Below are 25,124 nucleotides of genomic sequence, written 5' to 3' on the forward strand. Positions count from 1 at the left end.
TTAGTCATTTAAAGTATTCATTTTTGACCCAGAACTTAACTTGACAATGAATTTAATTAATTTTGTTAGTAGTAAATGTATCAGTTGCTTGTCTCTGGACAGTATTTGGGCAGTATTTGGGTATATTTGGGCAGTATTTGGGTATATTTGGGTAAATCGTGCCACCCGTCTCTGCTCCCTCGTCCTCTACTGTCAAAGTCATCGACGAACACTTAGATCGTGCCAGTTGGGAGGCTTTGTATCTTCGCCATCCCTTTAACATGCTCATTGCTGGACCTAGCGATTCAGGCAAAACCGAATTCGTCAAACGTTTGATCGAACATAAACATCATTTGATCGATCGGCCACCTCAGCGGATCGTGTGGTGTTACAAAGAGTGGCAATCGGCGTACAGCCTCTTGCGAGAAAGTCAAGGCGATTCCATCGTGTTTGTGGAAGGCATTCCTAAAGAAGACGACGGCATCGTCTCTGACTCCCGTCAAACCCATTTGGTCATTTTCGACGACATGTTAGGAGAAGACGAAGAAGAAATTAAACTGTGGTTCACGCGCAAAAGGCATCACCGTAATGCCAGTGTCGTTTACATCACCCAAAATTTGTTTCAACAAAGTAAAGCCCATCGCACCATCAGTCTCAATGCGCATTACGTGGTCTTGTTTAAAAGCCCTCGAGATAAATCGCAAGTGCAAGTCTTAGCCAAACAGTTAGGAACGCCTTGGCTGACTCAGGCGTACGACGATGCCACTCAAACACCACACGCCTATTTACTCGTCGATTTGAAACCTACGACCCCCGAGGATTTGCGATTTCGTACCCACTTGTTTCACCACTGGTTCCAAGACGGAGGGCCTGTCCTGTACACGTCTCCGTCTTCGAATTAATTTCACTCCACAAAAAAAATCTATAAAAACCTCAGACCCTTTTCGTCTGTCTCACACAGTGTGAACATGACGTCCCTTCAGTCGCATCTTCCCGTCAAATTGATTCGTGCCTTGTATGGCATCAGTCGAGAAAAAAATCCACAAATACGAGCTCGTGTCTTAGAAGCTAGTCTCAAAGAAGTCTTACGATGGTTCACGGTGACGGCACGTCAAATACTCCAAGGAATCATTCAGATTCCTCATCAAACCAAACGCTTTTTCGATCGAAACAAAGTCGCTTTGGTCCAACTGGCCGATCTCCGCATCGACACTCAAACCAAAAAAACAAATCATTTTGAAACCTGGAGGGAGCGGTACTCTAGGAGGGGTCATCATTCGCTCTCTCTTAAGATGGGATCCTAATGCCCCCAAACTTCTCCCCAAGAAAAAAGTCAAACGAAGCTCCAAGAAGAAGAAGAAGAAAAAGACCAGGTCCCCAAGGAGAACTTCTCCAGTGGCGGGACCCTCCTCTTACCAGACACCACCCCGGAAAAAGAAAAGAAGCCCCCAGAAAAAGAAACAGAGAAAAAGTCCCCAGAAAAAGAAAAGCCCACAGAAGAAAACTAGTCGCAAGAGAGGCACTTCTTCTTCGGCCAGGACGCAACCTTACACTCGCAAACCACGACCTGCCACGGCGGTGACTGCGTCTCCGGCAGCCTCACGTTCATCCACTTCTCCGTTGATGACACCAAGAACTGAAGAGTACTTGGAGACGTTGATCACACCAAGAACTTCTCCGTTGATGACCCCAAAAAGAACTTCCCCAGTTGCAGGACCCTCCAATTTAGTGGCAGTGGCTGCTGCTCACAAAGTACCTTCTATCAAAATCAAAGTCCAAGAAAGATCGGGCATGTTACAAAGTTTACTGGATTTGTCCAAGCAAGAACTGGCTTGATTTAGTCCGTTGCGAACCCCTCCACGACGTGTCATGCCTGTCCTCAAACTGATACGACGTAAAGACAATCAGTGGCGACGCGTTCCAGTATAAAAAAGGCCTGTGACCAAGTCGGGGGTATCAGTGTTTTTTGGTGCTCCTGAAGACTCAAAGATGTCACCCTCCAGAAAACCCCAAGGAAAGAAAAGGAAAGGACTACCACCACGTTTAGTCAAACATGGGGACATATTATCTGTCCTGTCCAAAGCTTCTCCACCTCTACGAAAAAAACTCATTCAATCGGCCTCCAAAGAGGTCATCGATACCGTGTGCGAATGTTGTTTGAACGTCTTGAAAGGCACGATCCCTTTGTCCAAACACCAGAAACAATGCTTAGGCAAACATCGTCACGTTCTTCGCCAAATGGTTCAAAAGAAAATTTCCATTCGTCAAAAGAAGAAGATGTTGGTCCAACGTGGAGGCATTTTACCACTCTTGTTAGGCCCCATACTGAAAGGAGTCTTGGGAACCATGTTGGGAGGACTGGTGGGAGCAAGATAAAAAGACCCTCGGAAGTCCCAAGATCTCAGAATTGACCCCTGACAGCCCCATGGAAGGACGAAAACTAGCTTTAGTGCCTTACAAACGATGGATGGAATACCATCGGTGGCAAGAACAACGCACCCCGCATTTACCTCCCAATCCCCATTTGAGCGAGATGTCCCAGTTACAACACCAATTGCAGTCCTTGATGGATCGCCAAGATTTGTCCGAAACAGAAAAATCGCAAAAGTACGGTCAACTTTTGCAACGACTGCAACTTTTTCACCAAAAAGGTTTAGACGAAACAGCTCTACCCACTCTGAAAGATTTTAAGACCTTGATGAAAAGTCCATCACCATCATCACTACCACCACCACCACCACCACCACTACTACCATCCCCAGGGGTCACCAGAGATGCTACCCCACGAAGGCCTGAGGAAGAAGAGATGCGAGAAGTGTTTCAAACACCGTCAGCAGGTCCCATTTCGAGTAAGATTCCAGCATCCTTGTTGACCCCGTCCCCCACACCCCAACGAGAAGAAATGAAAGCTTGGGTTAAAAAGATGATGTCCACTCCTCCTTCGACAGAAGTGAAAAAGAAAGAAGGGAAACCAGAAGTGAAAAAAGAAAAGAAAACCAAAGCCATTCCATTACCACCTCCACCACCACTACCTTCGACTTCTACTCCTGTAGCCCATCGGACACGTAAATCTGTTTCCAAACCACCCTTTCGACCCACCCAAAGTAGCATCACCGAAGAATGGGTGACTTATTAACACACCAACCAACACAAAAAATGGAAAAAGTCTTAGCCAGCATTTACTACGATCCCTCGCATTCTGCAGGTTAAGCAGGAGTTCAAAAATTGTATCGTGCTGCCAAAACTCGACTGAAAAGTCTCCGTTTACCTCAAGTGCAACGATGGTTACAAGAACAAGCTACCTACACTTTACACAAACCCATTCGACGCAAGTTTGCCAGAAGTCGTACCCGAGTGGAAGGCATCGATCATCAATGGCAAGCCGATTTAGCCGATGTCTCTCATTTGGCCAGCTACAATCGTGGCTACAAATATTTGTTTTGTGTCATCGACGTCTTTTCCAAATTTGCCTGGGTCGTACCCTTGACTTCCAAATCGAGCAGCGAGTTAGTGCGAGCCCTGCAACGGGTGTTGAAACAAAGCGGTCGTCACCCTCTTCGATGGCAAACGGACAAAGGCACCGAATTTCTGAACCAAGCTTTCCAAAAAGAATTAAAGAAACGTGACATTCATGTTTTTACCACCGAGAATCCCGAAACCAAAGCCAGCATCGTGGAACGTTTTCAACGCACTTTGAAAGAACGCATGTGGAAATATTTTACGCATCACCACACTCTGAAGTACATCGACATCTTACCGCACCTGGTTCAAGAGTACAACCAATCTTACCATCGAAGCATCGGACGTGTCCCGCAAGAAGTGACCCCTACAACGAAGTGCTGGTGTTTGAGCGTCTGTTTGGTACGTCCCCGACGAGGGCTGTCCCCAAGAAAAGTGGAGAGTTGGCCGTAGGAGATTGGGTGCGCATTGGCAAAACCAAACGCACTTTCGACAAAGGTTACTTACCTAACTGGACGACCGAATTGTTTCGCGTCACTGGACGAGTGCATGGCCGTTATCCTACCGTCTATAAATTGGAAGACATGAACGGAGAAGTGCTCAAAGGAACGTTTTATTTGCCCGAGTTACAACGTGTCACAAAAAAAGAAGACGACGTGTACGACATCGAAAGCATTCTCGAACGCAGAACCCGTAAAGTGGGCAAACGACGTGTCAAAGAAGTCAAAGTACGTTGGAAAGGATATCCACCCAGTTTTGATTCTTGGATCGACGCTTCGCAAGTCATCGACTATAAAAAGAAGTGACCATCATGCCCTTTCACACAGACGCAGCTACGTCGACCACTCCTTCACCTAGTTCTTCTGTGCAAGATTTACAAAAACATCCCTTGTGGGTGTGGTGTGGAGAACGTGTGCCTAAAACGCAAATCGTCTTTTTCTGCCAAATCTTCGTGGTGTATTGTGTCATCGGGGCAGCCATCGCCAATTTGAGTTTGCAACAAGGAGACAAACAATTGTGGACCATTTTATTGAGCAGTTGCATCGGTTACCTGCTTCCCAATCCCTCCCTGAAATTCTCCGCGAACGGGAACCACGGGAACCTTGTGTCCAGTGCCAGTGCCAGTCACCACTCCAATAACAACAACAACCCCATTTTGAGCGGAGACACACCTCTGACGTCCAGTAACCCCTCGGACAGCCACAGAACTCTGGAATTATGAGTCACCAAAACCAATTTTACTTAACCTTACCCAGTGACAGTTCCATGGAGGTGTTTCCCAAGAACACGTTGTGCTGTTACACGGCCAAATTACCTCAAGCCATCCAGTTAGATCACGAAGCCCATTGGGAAGTGGCTTTAGTGGAAATGATTCACCCAACACAAATCCAAAACATCACTGAAACTCAAAACTTTTTTTGAGGTGGAAATCATGAGCGAACAATTGCAACAAGCCATAAATGACATCGGGATTTCAGGGATGACAAGACCATCGAACAATCCACCCTTCAATATCTACACCTTGAAAATTCCGGCAGAGTTTTATTTTAGTGGCCAACATTTGGTGGACACCATTGCTTCCAGGTTTGAGTTAGCCTTTAGCAAAGCCCTGAACAAAATCAAAAAAAGTGTCACCCTGGACTACCATAAAGTGGCTCGTCGTCTCATGATCAAATTTCAAGATACTCAAACGTTGTCCCACAGGTTCAATGGTAGTTTGTTTGAAATTTTGGGTGGACGTGCAGAAATGGTCGCAAACAATTGGAGCCCCAAGATCAACAATAATATGGATTTTTACAGAGCTTTCAAAAACCCGGTAGAACTGAACCAAGGACTGAATTTGATATTTGTGTGTTCCGATGTGGTGGAGTACAACGTGGTGGGACACACCTCTGTGCCGTTACTGCGTGTCATTCCTTTCAAAGTGGATATTACCACAACCAGTGACCAGGAAGGTGGAAACACTTACCACGTCCACCGGGAATTTGTACATCCTCACTATTTGCCTGTCAGTAAGTCTTATTTGGACACGGTCAACATTGCTAGAAAAGGAGATTTGGGACAAAATATTCCATTCACCAAAGGAAAAGTCACGGTGAAACTCCATTTTCGAAAACGGTTTTCTCACGATTCGTAAGTCATGTATCCAGTGTACCGAGGGGTTGCACGACAGCGAGGACACGGTTTAGGAGATATGTTAAAATCCGCCTTTCGTTCGGTGGCTCTGGTGTTGAAACCGATGGTGACACGAGGATTGCACGCCTTGAAAGACGCGGCACTGACACAAGGCAAAGAATTTCTCCAAAATGTCATCGTCGACAAACAAAACCCTAAAGAAGCTTTCATGAGGGCAGGCAAAAATGTCTTGCTGCAAACGGGCAAAGACCTTTTGGGCCGCCGAGAAACACCTATAAATGCTCTGCACGCTACCGAGTCAGGCATTCAGCAAGGACAAGGCAGAAAGAGACGACGAAGAAAATACCCTTTCACAGGATTTCACACGTCTAAAGCGAGAAAGGCCAAGAAAAGAAGAACCGTTCGAGACTTAGACGTTTTCGATTATTGAGAAAGAGCAACAAAAAAATGATGTACCGAGAGTCTTGCGCTTGTTCCAAGTCGGAACTGGATCTGTTTGCCATGCCCCCCACCATGATGACCATGCAAGAATCCCAATGGGTAGAATTTCACCCCGTCTCCTCATTGACCGATTCCGCTCCCATCGAGTTTGAAATCAAAGGACAGCCCGAAGATTACATCGATCAGAATAGCAGTTACTTGTACTTGAAAGTCAAAGTTGTAGATAAGAATGGAGGTGATATAGACAGTGAGCCAGTAGCTCCCGTCAACAATTTCATGCATTCCTTGTTTAGCGGAGTGGACTTGTACTTGAATAACAAACTAGTCAGTAGCAGCATGGATACTTACCCTTATCGTGCGTACCTGGAAAATCTCTTGACGTACGGAATAGACGCCAAGGACACTCATCTCGATGCCTGTGTGGTATGGGAAGCTGATGATGGAGACCAGTTTGAATTATTCGAAACTGATACAAAGAAAGACCACAATGAGGGATTTGTAGAACGAAGAAAGAAAATTGATGAAAGTCATAGTTTAGAACTGATGGATCGTTTGCATTTGGACATGTGGTTGCAAGAGAAATATTTGTTGAACGGGGTGGATGTCCGCCTGAGACTGAATCGGAGCAGTACGCTTTCCATTTATTGGCTGATATTGACGATAATTACAAAACCAAAATCCAAGAAGCCAGACTCTACGTACGCCGTGTGGAAGTGTTACCTAAAGTAGGTAACGACATTAGTCAGACGTTGAGCAGAACGACCGCCAAGTATCCCATACGACGCGTGGAAGTGAAAACGTTCACCATTCCTGCTGGACATGATCGAATATCATCTGTTCCAAGGACAGCTACCCAAACGTTTGATCCTTGGTATGGTCGAGAATGAAGCCTTCAACGGAGCTATCAGTAAAAATCCTTTCTACTTTCGACACTTTGGCGTGTCCAAGATCGAAGTCAGTCGCGATGGCAATACCTTGTGTACCCGACCTTTCGAACCTAACTTTGCCCAGAACAATTACTTGAGATCGTACTTGTCCTTGTACGAAGCCACCGGTCAGTTAGGAACCAACACCAGTCACGGCATTACGTACGAAGATTACGCAAAAGGCTACGCTTTGTGGGCTTTCGACTTCACTCCAGACCAAGGCAGCGACGAGGGACATTTCCACCCTATAAAATCTGGCCAGATTCGTGTGGAAATTCAGTTTGCAAAACGAGACCCTGATGTAACGGTGAACGTCATCCTGTATGCAGAATTCGATAATACCATAGAAATCAACAGTTTGAGAGAAGTCATTCTAGATTATTAGAAACCATGGAAGACTGTTATCCCTCTTTACCTAGTGGAGAAACTTTAGACATGAAATGTGAGGAGACTGTGGAAGAAGAAGAAGTGATCATGATGAAGTGAAGATGGCCAGAACAAGAAGCCCATTTAGTCTCCTGCTTTGCCAAACACTTGGTCGAAAAAATGACGGAATTGATCAAGAAAGAGTGCTATAGATGTCAAAACGATCATCCCAGTCAAATTCAACACGACAAATGCCTGATGTTGAGTCAAGAAGAAAAATTGGACGAGTATCTGGACGAGGCTTGGAGTCTCATCTCGGACGAAGACGTGTTACACCAGTGGTATAAAGACTTGCGTGAACATTCTTGTCCACCATTAACCACTCAAGAGATTGATCATATCGAAGCTCTCCTGAATCAGAGTGAGGAGACGAAACGAAGAAACGGTTATTTGTCAGACATTTTCAAGCAAAAAGTCAGGATCGAATTGGATAATGGATGGTATCTATGTAGTGGAGAGACTAGAAAAAGAATGGAAGATAGCAGAGTATCTGGACTACGCTAAATGCCTAAATGTAGCAAAAGAAGTGATAGCAGAAATGATAGAAGAGGAGGAAAAGAGATTGAGAGGTATGATAAATCCCACCTATGTCAGAGTGGGAAGCCTAAAGGAAGCACTTGACAATGCAAGCAAAGTCAGGTGCTTTCTTGAAAATATGTCACATGGGACAGAGTGCTCTTTTGTGGAGAGAGGTCAGGACAGACTGAGGAAAGGAGAGGAGTTGATGAGAAAAGTGATGGAGGTAGAGGTAAAGAAGATTAAAGAGAGATGGAATAAAGAAAGAAAAGAAGAAGAAAATAGAAAGAGAAAAGAAAGCTTTGAGAAACTGAACAATAACTGGATACGAATACAGGAGAAATTCCGAGCCATGGGTCACCCGGACTGGATGCCTGAATCAGAAATAAAGAAGAAGACAGGAATAATGGCAAAAGTTAGAAGATGGCTACAGAAGTGGAGGAGATAAAATAAGAAGATAATGATGAAACCAAAGGCCCTTTTCAGGGCCACCCACATTTCTCGAAAAGAGAATGACTTTCTATTGCCTACCCCTTTTTTTAAAATTTTAAAAAAAAAATAAAAAAAAATCCCATGTTCAATTTCCCTTGACGCTATACAGTCCCACCCTGTTTAAATTCCTTTGTCACTCAACAGTCCCACGATTTTTCTCCATGTTCATTTCCCTTGTCGCTCAACAGTCCCACGATTTTTCTCCATGTTCATTTCCCTTGTCACTCAACAGTCCCACAATTTTTCTCCATGTTCATTTCCCTTGTCGCTCAACAGTCCCACGATTTTTCTCCATGTTAATTTCCCTTGTCGCTATATGTTCCCACGATTTTTCTACATGTTAAATTTCCCTTGTCGCTATATGTACCCGGGGGGGGGGGGTCTGTAATGCTAATTCCCATTGTCGCTATAGTATCCCACTTCACTACTAACACATTTTATTCAGTAGTAGTCCTTCAGTAGCACACATTAGTCAGCAACAAACCGTCAATAACACACGTTATTTAGTAACAGTCCTTCAGTAGCACACATTATTCATTAACAAACCTTCATTAACACATGTTATTTAGTAACAGTCTTTCAGTAGCACACATTATTCAGTAACAACAAACCTTCAATAGCACACGTTATTCAGTAACAACAAATTGTTAAAGCTACGTTAAAAATCCAAATTCATTAACAAACCTTCAATAGCACACGATATTTAGTAACAGCCCTTATCTAGGACACCTTATTCAGTAACAAACCTTCAGTAACACACGTTATTTAGTGACATTCCTTCAGTATAACACATTATTCAGTAACAAACTGTCTATAACAAATGTTATTCAGTAACAGCCTTTAAGTAGTAGACCTTATTCAGTAACAAACCTTCAGTAACACACGTCATCCAGTAACAGTCCTTCAGCAGCATATATTATTCAGTACCAAACCTTCAATAACACACGTTATTCAGTAACATTCCTTCAGTAGCACACATTATTCAGTAACAAACCTTCAGTAACACACGTCATCCAGTAACAGTACATCAGTAGTACACATTATTCAGTAACAAACCTTCAATAACACACGTTATTTAGTAACAGTCCTTCAGTAGCACACATTATTCAGTAACAAACATTCAATAACACGTTAAACAGTAACAGCCCTTAAGTAGCACACCTTATTCACTAACAAACCTTCAGTAACACACGTTATTCATTAACAGTACGTCAGTAACACACATTATTCAGTAACAAACCTTCAGTAACACATGTTATTCAGTAAGTTCTTCCGTAGCACACATTATTCAGTAACAAACCTTCAGGAACACGCGTTATTTAGTAACAGTCCTTCAGTAGCACACATTATTCATAACAAACCTTCAATAGCACATGTTATTGAGTAATAGCCCTTCAGTAGCACACATTATTCAGTAACAAACCTTCAATAACACATGTTATTCAGTAAGTTCTTCCGTAGCACACATTATTCAGTAACAAGCCTTCAATAACACACGTTATTCCGTAACAGTCCTTCAGTAGTACACATTATTCAGTAACAACAAACCTTCAACAGCACACGTTATTCAGTAACAAACCTTCAATAACACGTTATTCAGTAAGTCCTTCAGTAGCACACATTATTCAGAAACAAACCTTCAGTAACACACGTTATTCAGTAACAGTCCTTCAGTAGCACACATTATTAATAACAAATCTTCAATAACACACGTTATTCAGTAATAGCCGTCAGTAGCACACATTATTCACTAACAAACCTTCAATAACACACGTTATTCAGTAACAGTCTTTCAGCAGCAAAAAATTATCTTGTAACAAACCTTCAATAATAGTACACACTATTCAGGAACAGTCTTTCAGTAGCATACATTATTCAGTAACAAACCTTCAATACCACACGTTATTCAGTAACAGTCCTTCAGTAGTGCGCATTATTCAGTGACAAACCTTCAATAACACACGTTATTCAGTAACAGTCCTTCAGTAGCACACGTTATACAGTAACAAACCTTCAATAACACACGTTATTCAGCAACAGTCCTTAAGTAGCACACATTATTCAGTAACAATCCTTTAAAAACACGTTATTCAGTAACAGTCCTTTAGTAGCACACATTATTCAGTAACAAACCTTCTATAACACACGTTATTCAGTAACAGTCCTTCAGCAGCAAAGATTTATTTAGTAACAAACCTTCAATAATAACACACACTATTCAGTAACACTTCTTCAGTAGCGCACATTATTTAGCAACAAGTCTTAAATAACACACGTTATTCCGTAACAGTCCTTCAGAAGCACACATTATTCACTAACAAACCTTCAATAACACACGTTATTCAGTAACAGTCCTTCAGCAGCACACATTATTCAGTAAGAAACCTTCAATAACACGTTATTCAGTAACAGTCCTTTAGTAGCACACATTATTCACTAACAAACCTTCAATAACACACGTTATTAAGTAACAGTCCTTCAGCAGCACACATTATTCAGTAAGAAACATTCAATAACACGTTATTCAGTAACAGTCCTTTAGTAGCACACATTATTCACTAACAAACCTTCAATAACACACGTTATTCAGTAACAGTCCTTCAGCAGCACACATTATTCAGTAAGAAACCTTCAATAACACGTTATTCAGTAACAGTCCTTTAGTAGCACACATTATTCACTAACAAACCTTCAATAACACACGTTATTCAGTAACAGTCCTTCAGCAGCACACATTATTCAGTAAGAAACCTTCAATAACACGTTATTCAGTAACAGTCCTTTAGTAGCACACATTATTCAGCAACAATCCTTAAATACCACACGTTATTCAGTAATAGCCCTCAGTAGCACACACGATTCAGTAACAAACCTTTAATACCACACGTTATTTAGTAACAGTCCTTCAGTAGCACACACTATTCAGTAACAAACCTTCAGTAACACACGTGATTCACTAACAGTCCTTTAGTAGCACACATTATTCAGTAACAAACCTTCAATAACACACGTTATTCAGTAACAGTCCTTCTGCAGCAAAAATGTATTTAGGAACAAACGTTCAGTTATTATTATTCAGTAATAGTTCTCTTCAGCAGCACACATTATTCAGTAATAAACCTTCAATAACACACGTTATTCAGTAACAGTCCTTCAGTAGCACACATTATTTAGTAACAAACCTTCAATCACACACGTTATTCAGGAACAGTCTTTTGCTAACACACATTATTCAGAAACAAACCTTCAATAACATGTTATTCGGTAACAGTCCTTCAGTAGCACACCTGAGTTAGTAACAAACCTTCAATAACACACTTTATTCAGCAACAGTCCTTCAGTAATACACAATATTTAGTAACAAACCTTCAGTAACACACGTTATTCAGTTACAGTCCTTTAGTAGCATACATTATTCAGTAAAAAACCTCCAATAACACGTTATTCAGTAACAGTCCTTTAGTAGCACACATTATTCAGTAACAAACCTTCTATAACACACGTTATTCAGTAACAGTCCTTCAGCAGCAAAAATTTATTTAGTAACAAACCTTCAATAATAACACACACTATTCAGTAACAGTCCTTCAGTATCACACATTATTTAGCAACAAGCCTTAAATAACACACGTTATTCAGTAACAGTCCTTCAGTAGCACACAGTATTCACTAACAAACCTTCAATAACACACGTTATTCAGTAACAGTCCTTCAGTAGCACACATTATTCAGTAACAAACCTTCAATAACACACGTTATTCAGTAACAGTCCTTAAGTAGCACACATTATTCAGTAACAAACCTTTAATAACACATGATTCAGTAACAGTCCTTAAGTAGCACACAGTATTCAGTAACAAACCTTCAATAACACACGTTATTTAGTAACAGTCCTTCAGTAGCACACACTATTCAGTAACAAACCTTCAGTAACACACGTGATTCACTAACAGTCCTTTAGTAGCACACATTATTCAGTAACAAACCTTCAATAACACACGTTATTCAGTAACAGTCCTTCTGCAGCAAAAATGTATTTAGGAACAAACGTTTAATAATAACACACTATTCAGGAACAGTCCTTCAGTAGCACACATTACTCAGTAACAAACCTTCAATCACACACGTTATTCAGGAACAGTCTTTTACTAACACACATTATTCAGTAATAGTTCTTCAGTAGCACACATTATTCAGTAACAAACCTTCAATAACACACGTTATTCAGTAACAGTCCTTCAGTAGCACACATTATTTAGTAACAAACCTTCAATCACACACGTTATTCAGGAACAGTCTTTTACTAACACACATTATTCAGAAACAAACCTTCAATAACATGTTATTCGGTAACAGTCCTTCAGTAGCACACCTGAGTTAGTAACAAACCTTCAATAACACACGTTATTCAGTAACAGTCCTTCAGTAGCACACATTATTCAGTAACAAACCTTTAATAACACACGTTATTCAGTAACAGTCCTTAAGTAGCACACATTATTCAGTAACAAACCTTCAATAACACACGTTATTCAGTAATAGTTCTTCAGCAGCACACATTATTCAGTAACAAACCTTCATTAACACACGTAATTCAGTAACAGTCCTTCAGTAGCACACATTATTCAGTAACAACAAACCTTCAATAGCACACGTTATTCAGTAACAACAAACCTTTAATAACACACGTTATTCAGTAACAGTCCTTCAGTAGCACACATTATTCATAACAAACCTTCAATAGCACACATTATTAAGTAACACCAAACCTTCAATAGCACACGTTATTCAGTAACAACAAACCTTCAGTAACACACGTTATTCAGTAACAGCCCTTAAGTAGTGCACATTATTCATAACAAACCTTCAATAGCACACGTTATTCAGTAATAGTTCTTCAGTAGCACACATTATTCATAATAAACCTTCAATAACACACGTTATTTAGCAACAGTCCTTCAGTAGCACACATTATTCAGTAACAAACCTTCTATAACACACGTTATTCAGTAACAGTCCTTCAGCAGCAAAAATTTATTTAGTAACAAACCTTGAATAATAACACACACTATTCAGTAACAGTCCTTCAGTATCACACATTATTTAGCAACAAGTCTTAAATAACACACGTTATTCAGTAACAGTCCTTCAGTAGCACACAGTATTCACTAACAAACCTTCAATAACACACGTTATTCAGTAACAGTCCTTCAGCAGCACACATTATTCAGTAAGAAACCTTCAATAACACACGTTATTCAGTAACAGTCCTTTAGTAGCACACAGTATTCACTAACAAACCTTCAATAACACACGTTATTCAGTAACAGTCCTTCAGTAGCACACATTATTCAGTAACAAACCTTCAATAACACACGTTATTCAGTAACAGTCCTTAAGTAGCACACATTATTCAGTAACAAACCTTTAATAACACATGATTCAGTAACAGTCCTTAAGTAGCACACAGTATTCAGTAACAAACCTTCAATAACACACGTTATTTAGTAACAGTCCTTCAGTAGCACACACTATTCAGTAACAAACCTTCAGTAACACACGTGATTCACTAACAGTCCTTTAGTAGCACACATTATTCAGTAACAAACCTTCAATAACACACGTTATTCAGTAACAGTCCTTCTGCAGCAAAAATGTATTTAGGAACAAACGTTTAATAATAACACACTATTCAGGAACAGTCCTTCAGTAGCACACATTATTCAGTAACAAACCTTCAATAACACACGTTATTCAGTAACAGTCATTCAGTAGCACACATCATTTAGTAACAAACCTTCAATCACACACGTTATTCAGGAACAGTCTTTTACTAACACACATTATTCAGAAACAAACCTTCAATAACATGTTATTCGGTAACAGTCCTTCAGTAGCACACCTGAGTTAGTAACAAACCTTCAATAACACACGTTATTCAGTAACAGTCCTTCAGTGGCACACATTATTCAGTAACAAACCTTTAATAACACACGTTATTCAGTAACGGTCCTTAAGTAGCACACATTATTCAGTAACAAACCTTCAATAACACACGTTATTCAGTAATAGTTCTTCAGCAGCACACATTATTCAGTAACAAACCTTCATTAACACACGTAATTCAGTAACAGTCCTTCAGTAGCACACATTATTCAGTAACAACAAACCTTCAATAGCACACGTTATTCAGTAACAACAAACCTTTAATAACACACGTTATTCAGTAACAGTCCTTCAGTAGCACACATTATTCATAACAAACCTTCAATAGCACACGTTATTCAGTAATAGTTCTTCAGTAGCACACACTATTCAGTAACAAACCTTCAATAACACACATTATTCATTAACAGTCCTTCAGTAGCACACAATATTTAGTAACAAACCTCCAATAACACACATTATTCAGTAACAGTCCTTTAGTAGCATACATTATTCAGTAAAAAACCTCCAATAACACGTTATTCAGTAACAGTCCTTTAGTAGCACACATTATTCAGTAACAAACCTTCAATAACACACGTTATTCAGTAATAGTCTTTCAGCAGCAAAAAATTATCTAGTAAGAAACCTTCAATAATAGTACACACTATTTAGGAACAGTCTTTCAGTAGCACACATTATTCAGTAACAAACCTTCAATACCACACGTTATTCAGTAACAGTCCTTCAGTAGCACATGTTATACAGTAACAAACCTTCAATAACACACGTTATTCAGTAACAGTCCTTTAGTAGCACACAGTATTCACTAACAAACCTTCAATAACACACGTTATTCAGTAACAGTCCTTCAGTAGCACACATTATTCAGTAACAAACCTTCAATAACACACGTTATTCAGTAACAGTCCTTTAGTAACACACAGTATTCACTAACAAACCTTCAATAACACACGTTATTCAGTAACAGTCCTTTAGTAGCACACATTATTCAGTGCCAAACCTTCAATAACACACGTTATTCAGTAACAGTCCTTCAGAAGCACACGTTATACAGTAACAAACCTTCAATAACACACGTTATTCAGTAACAGTCCTTAAGTAGCACACATTATTCACTAACAAACCTTTAATAACACGTTATTCAGTAACAGTCCTTAAGTAGCACACAGTATTCAGTAACAAACCTTCAATAACACACGTTATTTAGTAACAGTCCTTCAGTAGCACATACTACTCAGTAACAAACCTTCAGTAACACACGTGATTCACTAACAGTCCTTTAGTAGCACACATTATTCAGTAACAGACCTTCAATAACACGTTATTCAGTAACAGTCCTTCTGCAGCAAAAATGTATTTAGGAACAAACGTTCAATAATAACACACTATTCAGGAACAGTCCTTCAGTAGCACACATTATTCAGAAACAAACCTTCAGTAACACACGTTATTCAGTAACATTCCTTCAGTAGCACACATTATTCAGCAACAAACGTTCAATAACAGACGTTATTCAGTAACAGATCTCTAATAACACGTTATTGTAAAACAGGTACAGTGTAGAAGAACGTTGGATATTGTTGGCAAAATTTTGCATTAGGAAAAATGTACAATTTGTAAACAATGCAACAATCGTTCTGACGTACGAAGTGTTGCACTTGTTAGATTGTATCAAGTGTCCATCAGTGATACAATAATTTTAATTTTGAGCAAGAGAGCTACTTTTATATTCAGTATTTATATTTTTACGACTCTATGATCTTAAACTAAGTAACAGAAAGGTGAGGAAACAAAATAATTTTTTTTATTCAATTGATTTTCCTAGAATATAAAGTCAAACTATAAAAAGGTACGTTATTATATTCTCATTTTTTCCCCAGTTAACTTTACATTGTCAGAATCGTTCAATATTCCCCGATACTGAACGCGCGCGACAATACACATATAGCATTCACGTGAATAAAGGAACTACTTTCTTTTGTAAATAAAGAATGGACTCAGACGCCAGCACTTTTTATTTGTAAACAAATCATATACACTCGCGTAAGAGGCTCTTTACGTTGTGGTTGTTTAAATTTGTTTCTGAATGAACTAAAACATGTTTCGTGGACTGCAAAACCCCCCAGCTGTTTTGACATTTTGCGTTGATACAATGTTACGGATTTAGGCTAGCTACCTTAAATAAATGACGGATTAGGTCCTTACAAATAACATACAAGTGACAAGGCATATACTGTTTTCTTTAGCTAGTGATAAGAATGGCAAAATAAAATATACTTACAGTTTTACATCCTGAATTTCCTCAAAATGTATTTTCTTAATTCTGCAAATCCGAATTACATGAGCCATGTCATCGGTTTTTAATCTGGATTACACATTTCGAAATCGTGCTGTAATTTCGATAATAAGTGCAATTGCATCTTCCTTACTGCACTCAAAATTAAATAAGCATTACATTCCATAGCGTCTTTTAGATAATTGCAATTGAAAGACTTCATATTTTTCCCACATTATGATTTCAAACATTCAATGATAGAAACAAAAACATATTTGCGGACGTAAACAAGCTTCTCCCGCACCACTTCAATCCGATGTATTTCATGTATAATTTGCACAGATGAATCCAGTCCAAAATCACAAACTTTCGTCAAATCGAAACCAAATACCAAAATGTATTCATTCCAGATCAAATGGAAAAGTTGTTGAAATGCGCATTCATTCACAATATGACTGTAAATTTCAATTTTAACTAGACACGCCATTTTCTTTCGAAAGTTATGTCGACCGCCCGACTAAGTTCAAATTTATCTGGGCGGAGTTATGTGTGCATTAATATTGATGTCGTTGTGTAGTGTCAAATCTGCGCTTGTGTATTTAGTTTGGAATACGGCATTCATTCATTTATGTTGTTTCTTGCAGTGTATTTTGTTTATATAATTAAACCTTAGGTAGAATTAAAAAAATGAGCATATAATAAAAAGGTTACTGCATTTGTATGGGAAAATATGAACTTGTTTTGTCGGAAGGATATACTGCACTCACAAGTTCGTGCAGTATTCCATCCGAAAACTCGTTCATATTTTCCCATACAAATGCAGTAACCTATGATTATTGTGAATTAAATCCCAATTAGTCATACAAGTTCTATCACAAGTCTAAATGAATCAAGTTCCAACTGAATTCAGTGGTATTTCAAATAAATCCAATACTGAATGTGTTGATGTGCCTGTAGTGGTAAATATGCTAATGTGACAATGGCCTGGAATATGGCGATGTGTTAATTTTTTTTTTGTCTATTTTATTTCAGTACATGCTATTGTAATGTTGTTGTTGTTGGGTTTAACGCCACTTTTCAGCACAAGATAGGCTATGCCAGTATTAATGGTGGAGGAAGAACCCGCGAGAAGAACCACCGACCTACGAGAAGCTACTGGCAAGCATTCTCACATACGCACATTGGCCGAATCCTAGACTCGAACCCACGCAGACAGAGGTGAGATGGCAATGATTCGTAAAAAAGAGTGTTTAAGACCACTTTGCCACTCGGGGCCTCCCTATTGTAATGTAACATTGTATGTTGGACTTGACCTCGTCCAAAATTGAGTTCATTTCTGTTTGACCCAAGCTTACTTTTTTAATTTTTTCGTTGTAAATAACTAAAACATAGCTAAGTTATTCTCTCTGTGTGTGGGCTTAATATCGGGATCATTATTAATAGAAGAGGTAAATGTTTCTTTGGGTGAAAGTTTTGGAATTTCCCAAGTGAATTAGACTTAATCCAGGTTATTGTTTTGTAAATATCAGGATCATTCTACAAGGTTATTTTCCATTAAGTAATGTTTTTATTTTAGAAAATGCTAATGGTGACCTGAGGTCAAGTAGGGAACTATATAAATTTGTGATTATGAGAACTTGGTCATTCGTACTTTAACATCTAGCACTTTCAGGTTGTATTATGTTGTGACTGTTGACACATCAACACTATAAGCTATAACAGGCACATAATCGCCTTCAGTTTTTGGATTTCTTCGGGACTTTACCGAGTTTTATTCAGGACTTTAAATTAGTAGGACTTGTGTCTGTAACTCTTGGGCTTTTGGGGATTTAATTCACAATACCATAAGTTCTTTTTTCTCATTTTCATTTTGTATTCTAGGGAAATAATTTGTTAAATCTTATAAAGCTTGTTGTCTTTCACTCTTGTCTGTTACTTATTTCAAGAGCCTAGACTCGTAACATCACTATTAAAATATTAAAGGACAAAGGAGCTTTTTGGAGTCTTTTGTTATCTGGTACTTTGCTTTTGTCTTTAGATGTCTTGTAAATGTGAAAGTGTTCTTGTTCAGAGAGTGGCTTGACTTTGTTAATGTTCCTGTCTATTGTGTCAATGTGGCATCATATTTTGTTCCCGACCCTTGACTGTCCAACATCGACTTCTTTACCAATAGAAGGTATTCATTTATTACTTGGTAATGACCTAGCTGCAGATAAGGTCATGGTTAATCTACTAACAGGCCTTGTTAAAAAAATTCATCATTTTGAGACTGAAATCCCTGATTTATAACCTGCTTATGCAGTTACCCGACCTATGCCAAAATGAGCTCTTGACACTCAAATTCAATATTTACTGGAAAATGATTTTATAGAACCAAGTAAACGTAACTAGAGACCATCATGTATTCTTGTGCCTAAACCAAATAATACATTGTGCAGTGTACTTGCTATAAGGAATTCAACAGGGTCATCATTTTCAATGCCAACAATAAATGATTGCATGGACAAAATTGGAAATGCAAAATGTCTATAAATTTGACCTTTTAAAGGATTCTGGCAAAATCTACTCAAAGAAATTTCTGGACTCAGAAGGGCTTTATTAGTATTAAGGATGCCCTTTGGAATGAAAAATTCTCCAGCAACATCTAATAAATATGTTACCATTTGGAAATTCTTCAATCGACTATGTGATGCACATCTTAGAAGTGAGTTTTGCCAAGCTTGTATCATATTTTTGTGACATGTTATGGGACAAGGTCAGTTAATCCTGTAGAAGCTATCTCTGAATTTCCAGTGCCTGTTAGTACAAAGCTACGGATATGGCTGGATATTATCAGAAATTTTGCTCATTTGTTTCAATTATTGCCAAACCTCTGACAAATTTGTCAAGTAAGAAAACCAAGCTTCACAGGTCTGACATGTCAGGAGTCTTTCAACAAATCAAAGGCCATACTTATAAGTGCACTGACACCTTCAACACCAAATTTCAGCCAATTATGTTTAATGTCTGTTGATGCAAGTAATGTAGGGGCTGGTGCATTTTTAAAAAAACTAAGCAAACAGAAAAATTATTCCACAATTGAGAAGCAATATTTAGCTTTGATAATGACTTTGCAACATTCTTAAGTGTTCGGCTCCCTCTCTCATTGTCATATTCAGTTATCTCCATCCACTTACTTTCATTAGGGAAATGAAAAACAAACATCACTGTTGAGGTTGAATTTAATGCTGCATGAATAAAAAATTAGAAAAGATAATGTAGATGCATTTTCATGTGTATACTACTATATTGCTTTATTTGTGTAGATTATTGTGTAATTAAGTTGAGTATCATTCACAAGACATCTTTCGATGTAATTTTAAATATTATATCATATGTTTACTTTATATATAGACAGTAAAAACTAAAATGAGCGACCTCTGCTATCAGCAACCACCTGTCATATCCAACCACAATCGTATTGCATGGATCTTTTATTTTATAAATGCTCTGTAGTGAGCGACCGCCTGATGAAACCTACCAGCGACTGCAATGTCTTGGCAAAATATGCATTTTGATACAGCTATGAACAACTGCATCACAAAAATTATAAACTCTACCGATCTTTATTTAATCCCTGAAACAACTGCCACTCATACCATTCTAACAAAAATAAAAATGCTGGCTACCGATATCTGATATATTGTAGGTATGCTTACAGTGTTTTATAGTTTCTGTTGCAAACCAGACTATAGTACATGAAGATTATTCCCTAGTCTGGTTCCCTGCTTCGTACACTCCTTTTGTTGTTCTCCGCTATTCGTATATTGGGAGAGCAATGCAGTAAGCATACAGTGCAGGGAACCAGACTAATTATTCCCGCACTTAGACTGCTTCCCGGCCTTATCAAAGATCTTATGTATGAGTAAGACCCAGCAACCCTATGAACGACCGTATTGCGAGAACATAGACATACACCACTGACCTATGTAATCAATTGTTGCAATGACCGCTTGATTAGTAATGACTGTTCTGATAAAAAAAAACATATAAGAAGAAAAAAATAATAAAAATTTAAAAAAAGGATTGTGGCTACTGATGATAGATGCACCAGTTCATGAACCAGGATAATGTACCTGTCATGAATTGCCATTGTAGTGTCAAAATAGATGTAATGGTCACGTATATTGTCTTTAGAGTTAATCCGCATTACCTGTGGCTGAATAAGGTCAATGTGTATTAAACCAGCAAGAGAGAATCATTTGTGGGATTCGATTGATAGTGTTCAAGACTTGTGATGTTTGTTGTTTTATCCCACGATGTTAAGTGATTACTTCCCAATCACAAAGCTGTCGTCTATTCAAGTTGGTGCCACCGGGTTACACACATTGTTTATAGAGTTAATCCCCGTGTCTTCTTTGAATGAAACTGTTGACTTTTGTCTCAAGAATAAATGGTTCTGTTTCTGGATGAGATACTTGTTTCTTTATATTTCACTAATTGTTAGATATGCAGTGCACATGTATAGATTTTTCATATTTTCCCAAAGCCCAGTCAAAACCGTTTTTACGTTCAATATTACAATAGAGTACTAATAATGTTAACACATACAGCCATAATAAAAATGGACAAATCTCCAACTAAAAAGAGACAAATTTTAAAGCTGGAGAAAAAAAATATTGTAACTGAAAGAAGTGAAAAATAGCAGAGCACTGGTGCAAAAAAAAGCAGTTTAAATGTCGGTAAAACAAATTTAGGCTGTTATAAAAGAAAAGGAGTAAAGCAGAAATGTGATTTCATGTTTAATAATAGAAGTATATCTTTATTGCTATATAATTTTGTTTTCAGATGAATGCATACAATATTTCAGCAAGAACTATTAATTTGGAAAGTGGTATTTTTGTACAAACATGCTATGAGACCAACTGTTTTGAGAGACCGTGTTTTGTTGGCAGAAGGGGGGGTCTCTCATAACAGGTTTTACTGTATATATATATATATTTGTTCTTTCTTTATGAGTGGAGGTGTTGTGTATATTTAATTTATATTTTGCACATAACTATTGTCTGTGATTGTTTAAAATGGAATGTTTACATAGCTATCATTTGAGTTCAAGGCCAGTCTTGCAGGGTTTTTCTGCTGGATTGCTTCAATTTCTTTTACGACATAGGTCATGTTTTAAAGTGTATAAATAAGAATTGTATAAACAAATAATTAATTCAGTTCTAGGAATCCATTTGAGACCAGAGTTTACTGTTGTGTACAGACATAATTCAAGAGAATTTATTTAAAATATTTATTGATGTTACTAAAGTGCTTTGGATAGTTGTGAACTCTGTCAAAAACATCCTGGATTGCATCATTGTGTTATATCAACACATTCAAGACTATTGGAATACATCTGGGGTGCTAGTTGATCTGGTAACCGATGCATGTAATTTGATTTACTCACTTTTATCTAATTTTATTTATTTACCCATTTTCAAATATTTGCAAAGAACAACAATTCTGAATTTAACAAGTTATATATTTTATTCTAATATCAATTTTTTTATTCACTCAGGGAAATTTCAAGGAGTTTTTCAACAAATTCATGAATAGAGATGTCAACATTTTAGGAAATTTCTACAGAGTACCCATTGATCCTCGGGTTACCTGGGTACACAATCAAAGGGAAATCAAATTAACCGTGAACCTGAAACGCTTTGTGGTAGGTTCACACCTGTAAACATCTAAGAAAGGTGTAAGTGTAACTATTACTAATATAAGTGGCAAAAATGTGTTATCTCAATATACAAAGAGCAATCTTTATATTACTTGCCATAATTACAGAAAACTGTAAGAAAAACATACTTTTATTTTTACTGCTTACCTGGATCTGCAATTAAAATTCTTGTCACAAATTGGCTAACTCCATGTGGATTAGTACTAAACTAGTCCACACTGACTACAGTAACTTTCGCAAATAGTCGTAAAGTCCACAAATGATGACTGTTGTATTATATCACTGTTGAATTATTATTTCAAAATTCGTAAAGTGCTATTGATTTGTCCTTTTTCAGATGTATCATGTTTTTAAAAACCCTCTCCTCTAACATTTTTCAGTCATATAACTTCCATCAGTCACAAAAATATATCATGTTTATTATCTTTATCTGGTGCCATTTATTTTCAACTTAGACTGGTCCACAATGTATGTGGGTATCAAAATAGAATTAATCTGTGACATGTGGTTTCACATTCAAGCATCACTGGAACGGTTTCATGTAATACTATAAAAAATAAAATTGAATGGAGATCGAATTGTTTAAAATTTAATCATCAGTCAATATATGTACAATATAAAAACACAAAAATAAGTTAGAAATAGGTGCAGTACGTTAGTTTCCTTTGGCAAATGAGAGGCCAGTCAGTATATCATTCAGAGAGTTGCACTTGCATATTAAGTGGGCATGATCATGGCAATGTTGAGTGGAAATGTAGTGTGGAAAAATGGTCTGGCATTCCTTAAAGGTATGATAGTAGGCCAAACATTGGACAGGCATACAAAGTCGAATGCCTGAGTTAAGAAAAAGTACCAAATTTGTTAGGCTATGTGAAATCTAGCTTGAAATATCAAAGCTGATTCTTAAACAGGTCGAGCAAGAGAAGAGAAGTGTCCTCCCATGTACTATTATATTGTACATTTATAACAATTTTATTTGTAAGAAACAATACGGGCCCATGTGACAATGCATAAATGTGTAGACAACACAAGCCTCAAATTAATCTTTATCCTGTGTCTCGATTTGATCTTGGAAATGTCCTTTTCTTTGTTGGGGGGGTCCCTTGTTTCTTTCTTTCTTTGGGGGTACCCGGCTGCCAATTTTATTACTTGGGTTATCATGAATGGGTGGATACATTCCTGAGTAACTGTTGGCATCTTTATTCATAAAGTGTTCAAGGATAAAACCAACTTTTTCAATTTCAAGGAGTTTTCAAGAAAAACTCTTAAAGATCTGAAGCCCCATACAAATCTCTATATTCATGTTATTTCTTATAAAACATTGGTCATGAACATGCTAAAATCCATTCTTAAATGATGCTTCATGTTTTATGGTTAGTTCTATTGATGCCCACATTGTTGTTTTGATGATGGTAACCTACGTCTTCCTCAGAAATATCACTATCAGAGTCATTGGATATACGTGGATCTTGTTCAAATTCCGAGTCTCCAGATGGAAGAGAATCTGGTCCGGAATCGTACTCTAACAATTCTTCATTTGAAATGTGCCAACTTTCACCCTCAATAAATGAGGCAAATCTGGAAGGAAAAAAAAGAGTTTTCATTTTTTTGACAGAGTTCGGAATACACCAATAACAGCCAACAATGAAGCATTGTTCTCTGACAGTTAAAGTTCAATATATATTTGAATTTGTAAAGTGGGCAAAGATCTACATTTACTTTCTGTACTTATTGATCTTGCTGTGATAGTACTGTCATTTATATATAATTCAATCCAAATGGCATATGTGTATGCATACAAGAGTCAGTATGTTTATATACTAGTATTGCAAGTAAAGGAGTTACACTTTCAGTGGAGGTAGAAGGAATCATGTGGCTCACATACATTTCATGAATTCTTTATTTCAGAGTAACAAATAAATTTGTGATCTATACCATATGTACTTATGTGTAAAGTACATCTGTCAAGGAACATAATACCTAGAGATAAATCTAACACAATACATACAGATCAATCTAAGAGTGGCATAATTACAGCTCAGTCTGAGAACACCATACTTACAGCTCAGACTGAGAACACCATGCTTACAGATCAAAATCTGAGAACATCCTGCTTACAGATCAAAATTTGAGAACATTCTACTTACAGATCAATCTGAGAACATTCTACTTACTGATCAATCTGAGAACATTCTACTTACTGATCAATCTGAGAACATTCTACTTACTGATCAATCTGAAAACACCATACTGATCTATGATCACATTAATATGTTAGCAGTTCCGGGTCTATTGTGAAATTTACAATATATCTAAAAGCAAACAGTTCTGCGAGAACCTCATGGTATGACAAATCTGTGTTTTGACAGGCAAAAATCTGCTGATACATCATTAAACAACAGATCTGTGTCTTGACAGGCAAATCTCTGCTGATACATCATTAAACAACAGATCTGTGTCTTGACAGGCAAATCTCTGCTGATACATCATTAAACAACATACCTGTGTCTTGCGAGATGTAGCTGTGGAAATGCATCATGGTATGAGAGCTCTGTGTCTACACTCTTGACAGTCAGAGTTCTACTAAGACATCATGGGAAGAGAGATATGTGTCAATACTCTTGACAGTCAGAGTTCTACTAAGACATCATGGTATGAGAGATATGTGTCTATATTCTTGAAAAAGTTCTACTAAGACATCATGGTATGAGAGATATGTGTCTATACTCTTGACAGTCACAGTTCTGCTAATGCATCATGGTATGAGAGATCTGTGTTTACACTCTTGACACAGTTCTACTAACAAATCATGGTATGAGAG

At 38.0% G+C, this 25,124-nt stretch overlaps 2 protein-coding genes across 3 annotated transcripts in view; one reads left to right on the forward strand and one right to left on the reverse strand.

Moving 5' to 3' along the window:
- Positions 1 to 25,124, forward strand: part of LOC149792104 (aspartyl aminopeptidase-like) — a 148,116-nt gene that overhangs the window by 28,248 nt on the left and 94,744 nt on the right. The gene's annotated exons all lie outside the window — the stretch shown is intronic.
- Positions 22,092 to 25,124, reverse strand: part of LOC149792105 (nuclear envelope integral membrane protein 1-like) — a 42,660-nt gene continuing 39,627 nt past the window's right edge. For both annotated transcript variants that reach the window (XM_089970628.1, XM_089970627.1), the window contains exon 8: positions 22,092 to 23,881. In XM_089970628.1, the coding sequence (XP_089826754.1) occupies positions 23,665 to 23,881 (217 nt within the window). In that variant the 3' untranslated portion in view covers positions 22,092 to 23,664. The remainder of the gene's footprint in view (positions 23,882 to 25,124) is intronic.

The sequence above is a fragment of the Sinohyriopsis cumingii genome, chromosome 9, assembly GCF_028554795.1.
Source record: "Sinohyriopsis cumingii isolate HCF-2022 chromosome 9, ASM2855479v2, whole genome shotgun sequence".
NCBI lineage: Eukaryota > Metazoa > Mollusca > Bivalvia > Unionida > Unionidae > Sinohyriopsis > Sinohyriopsis cumingii.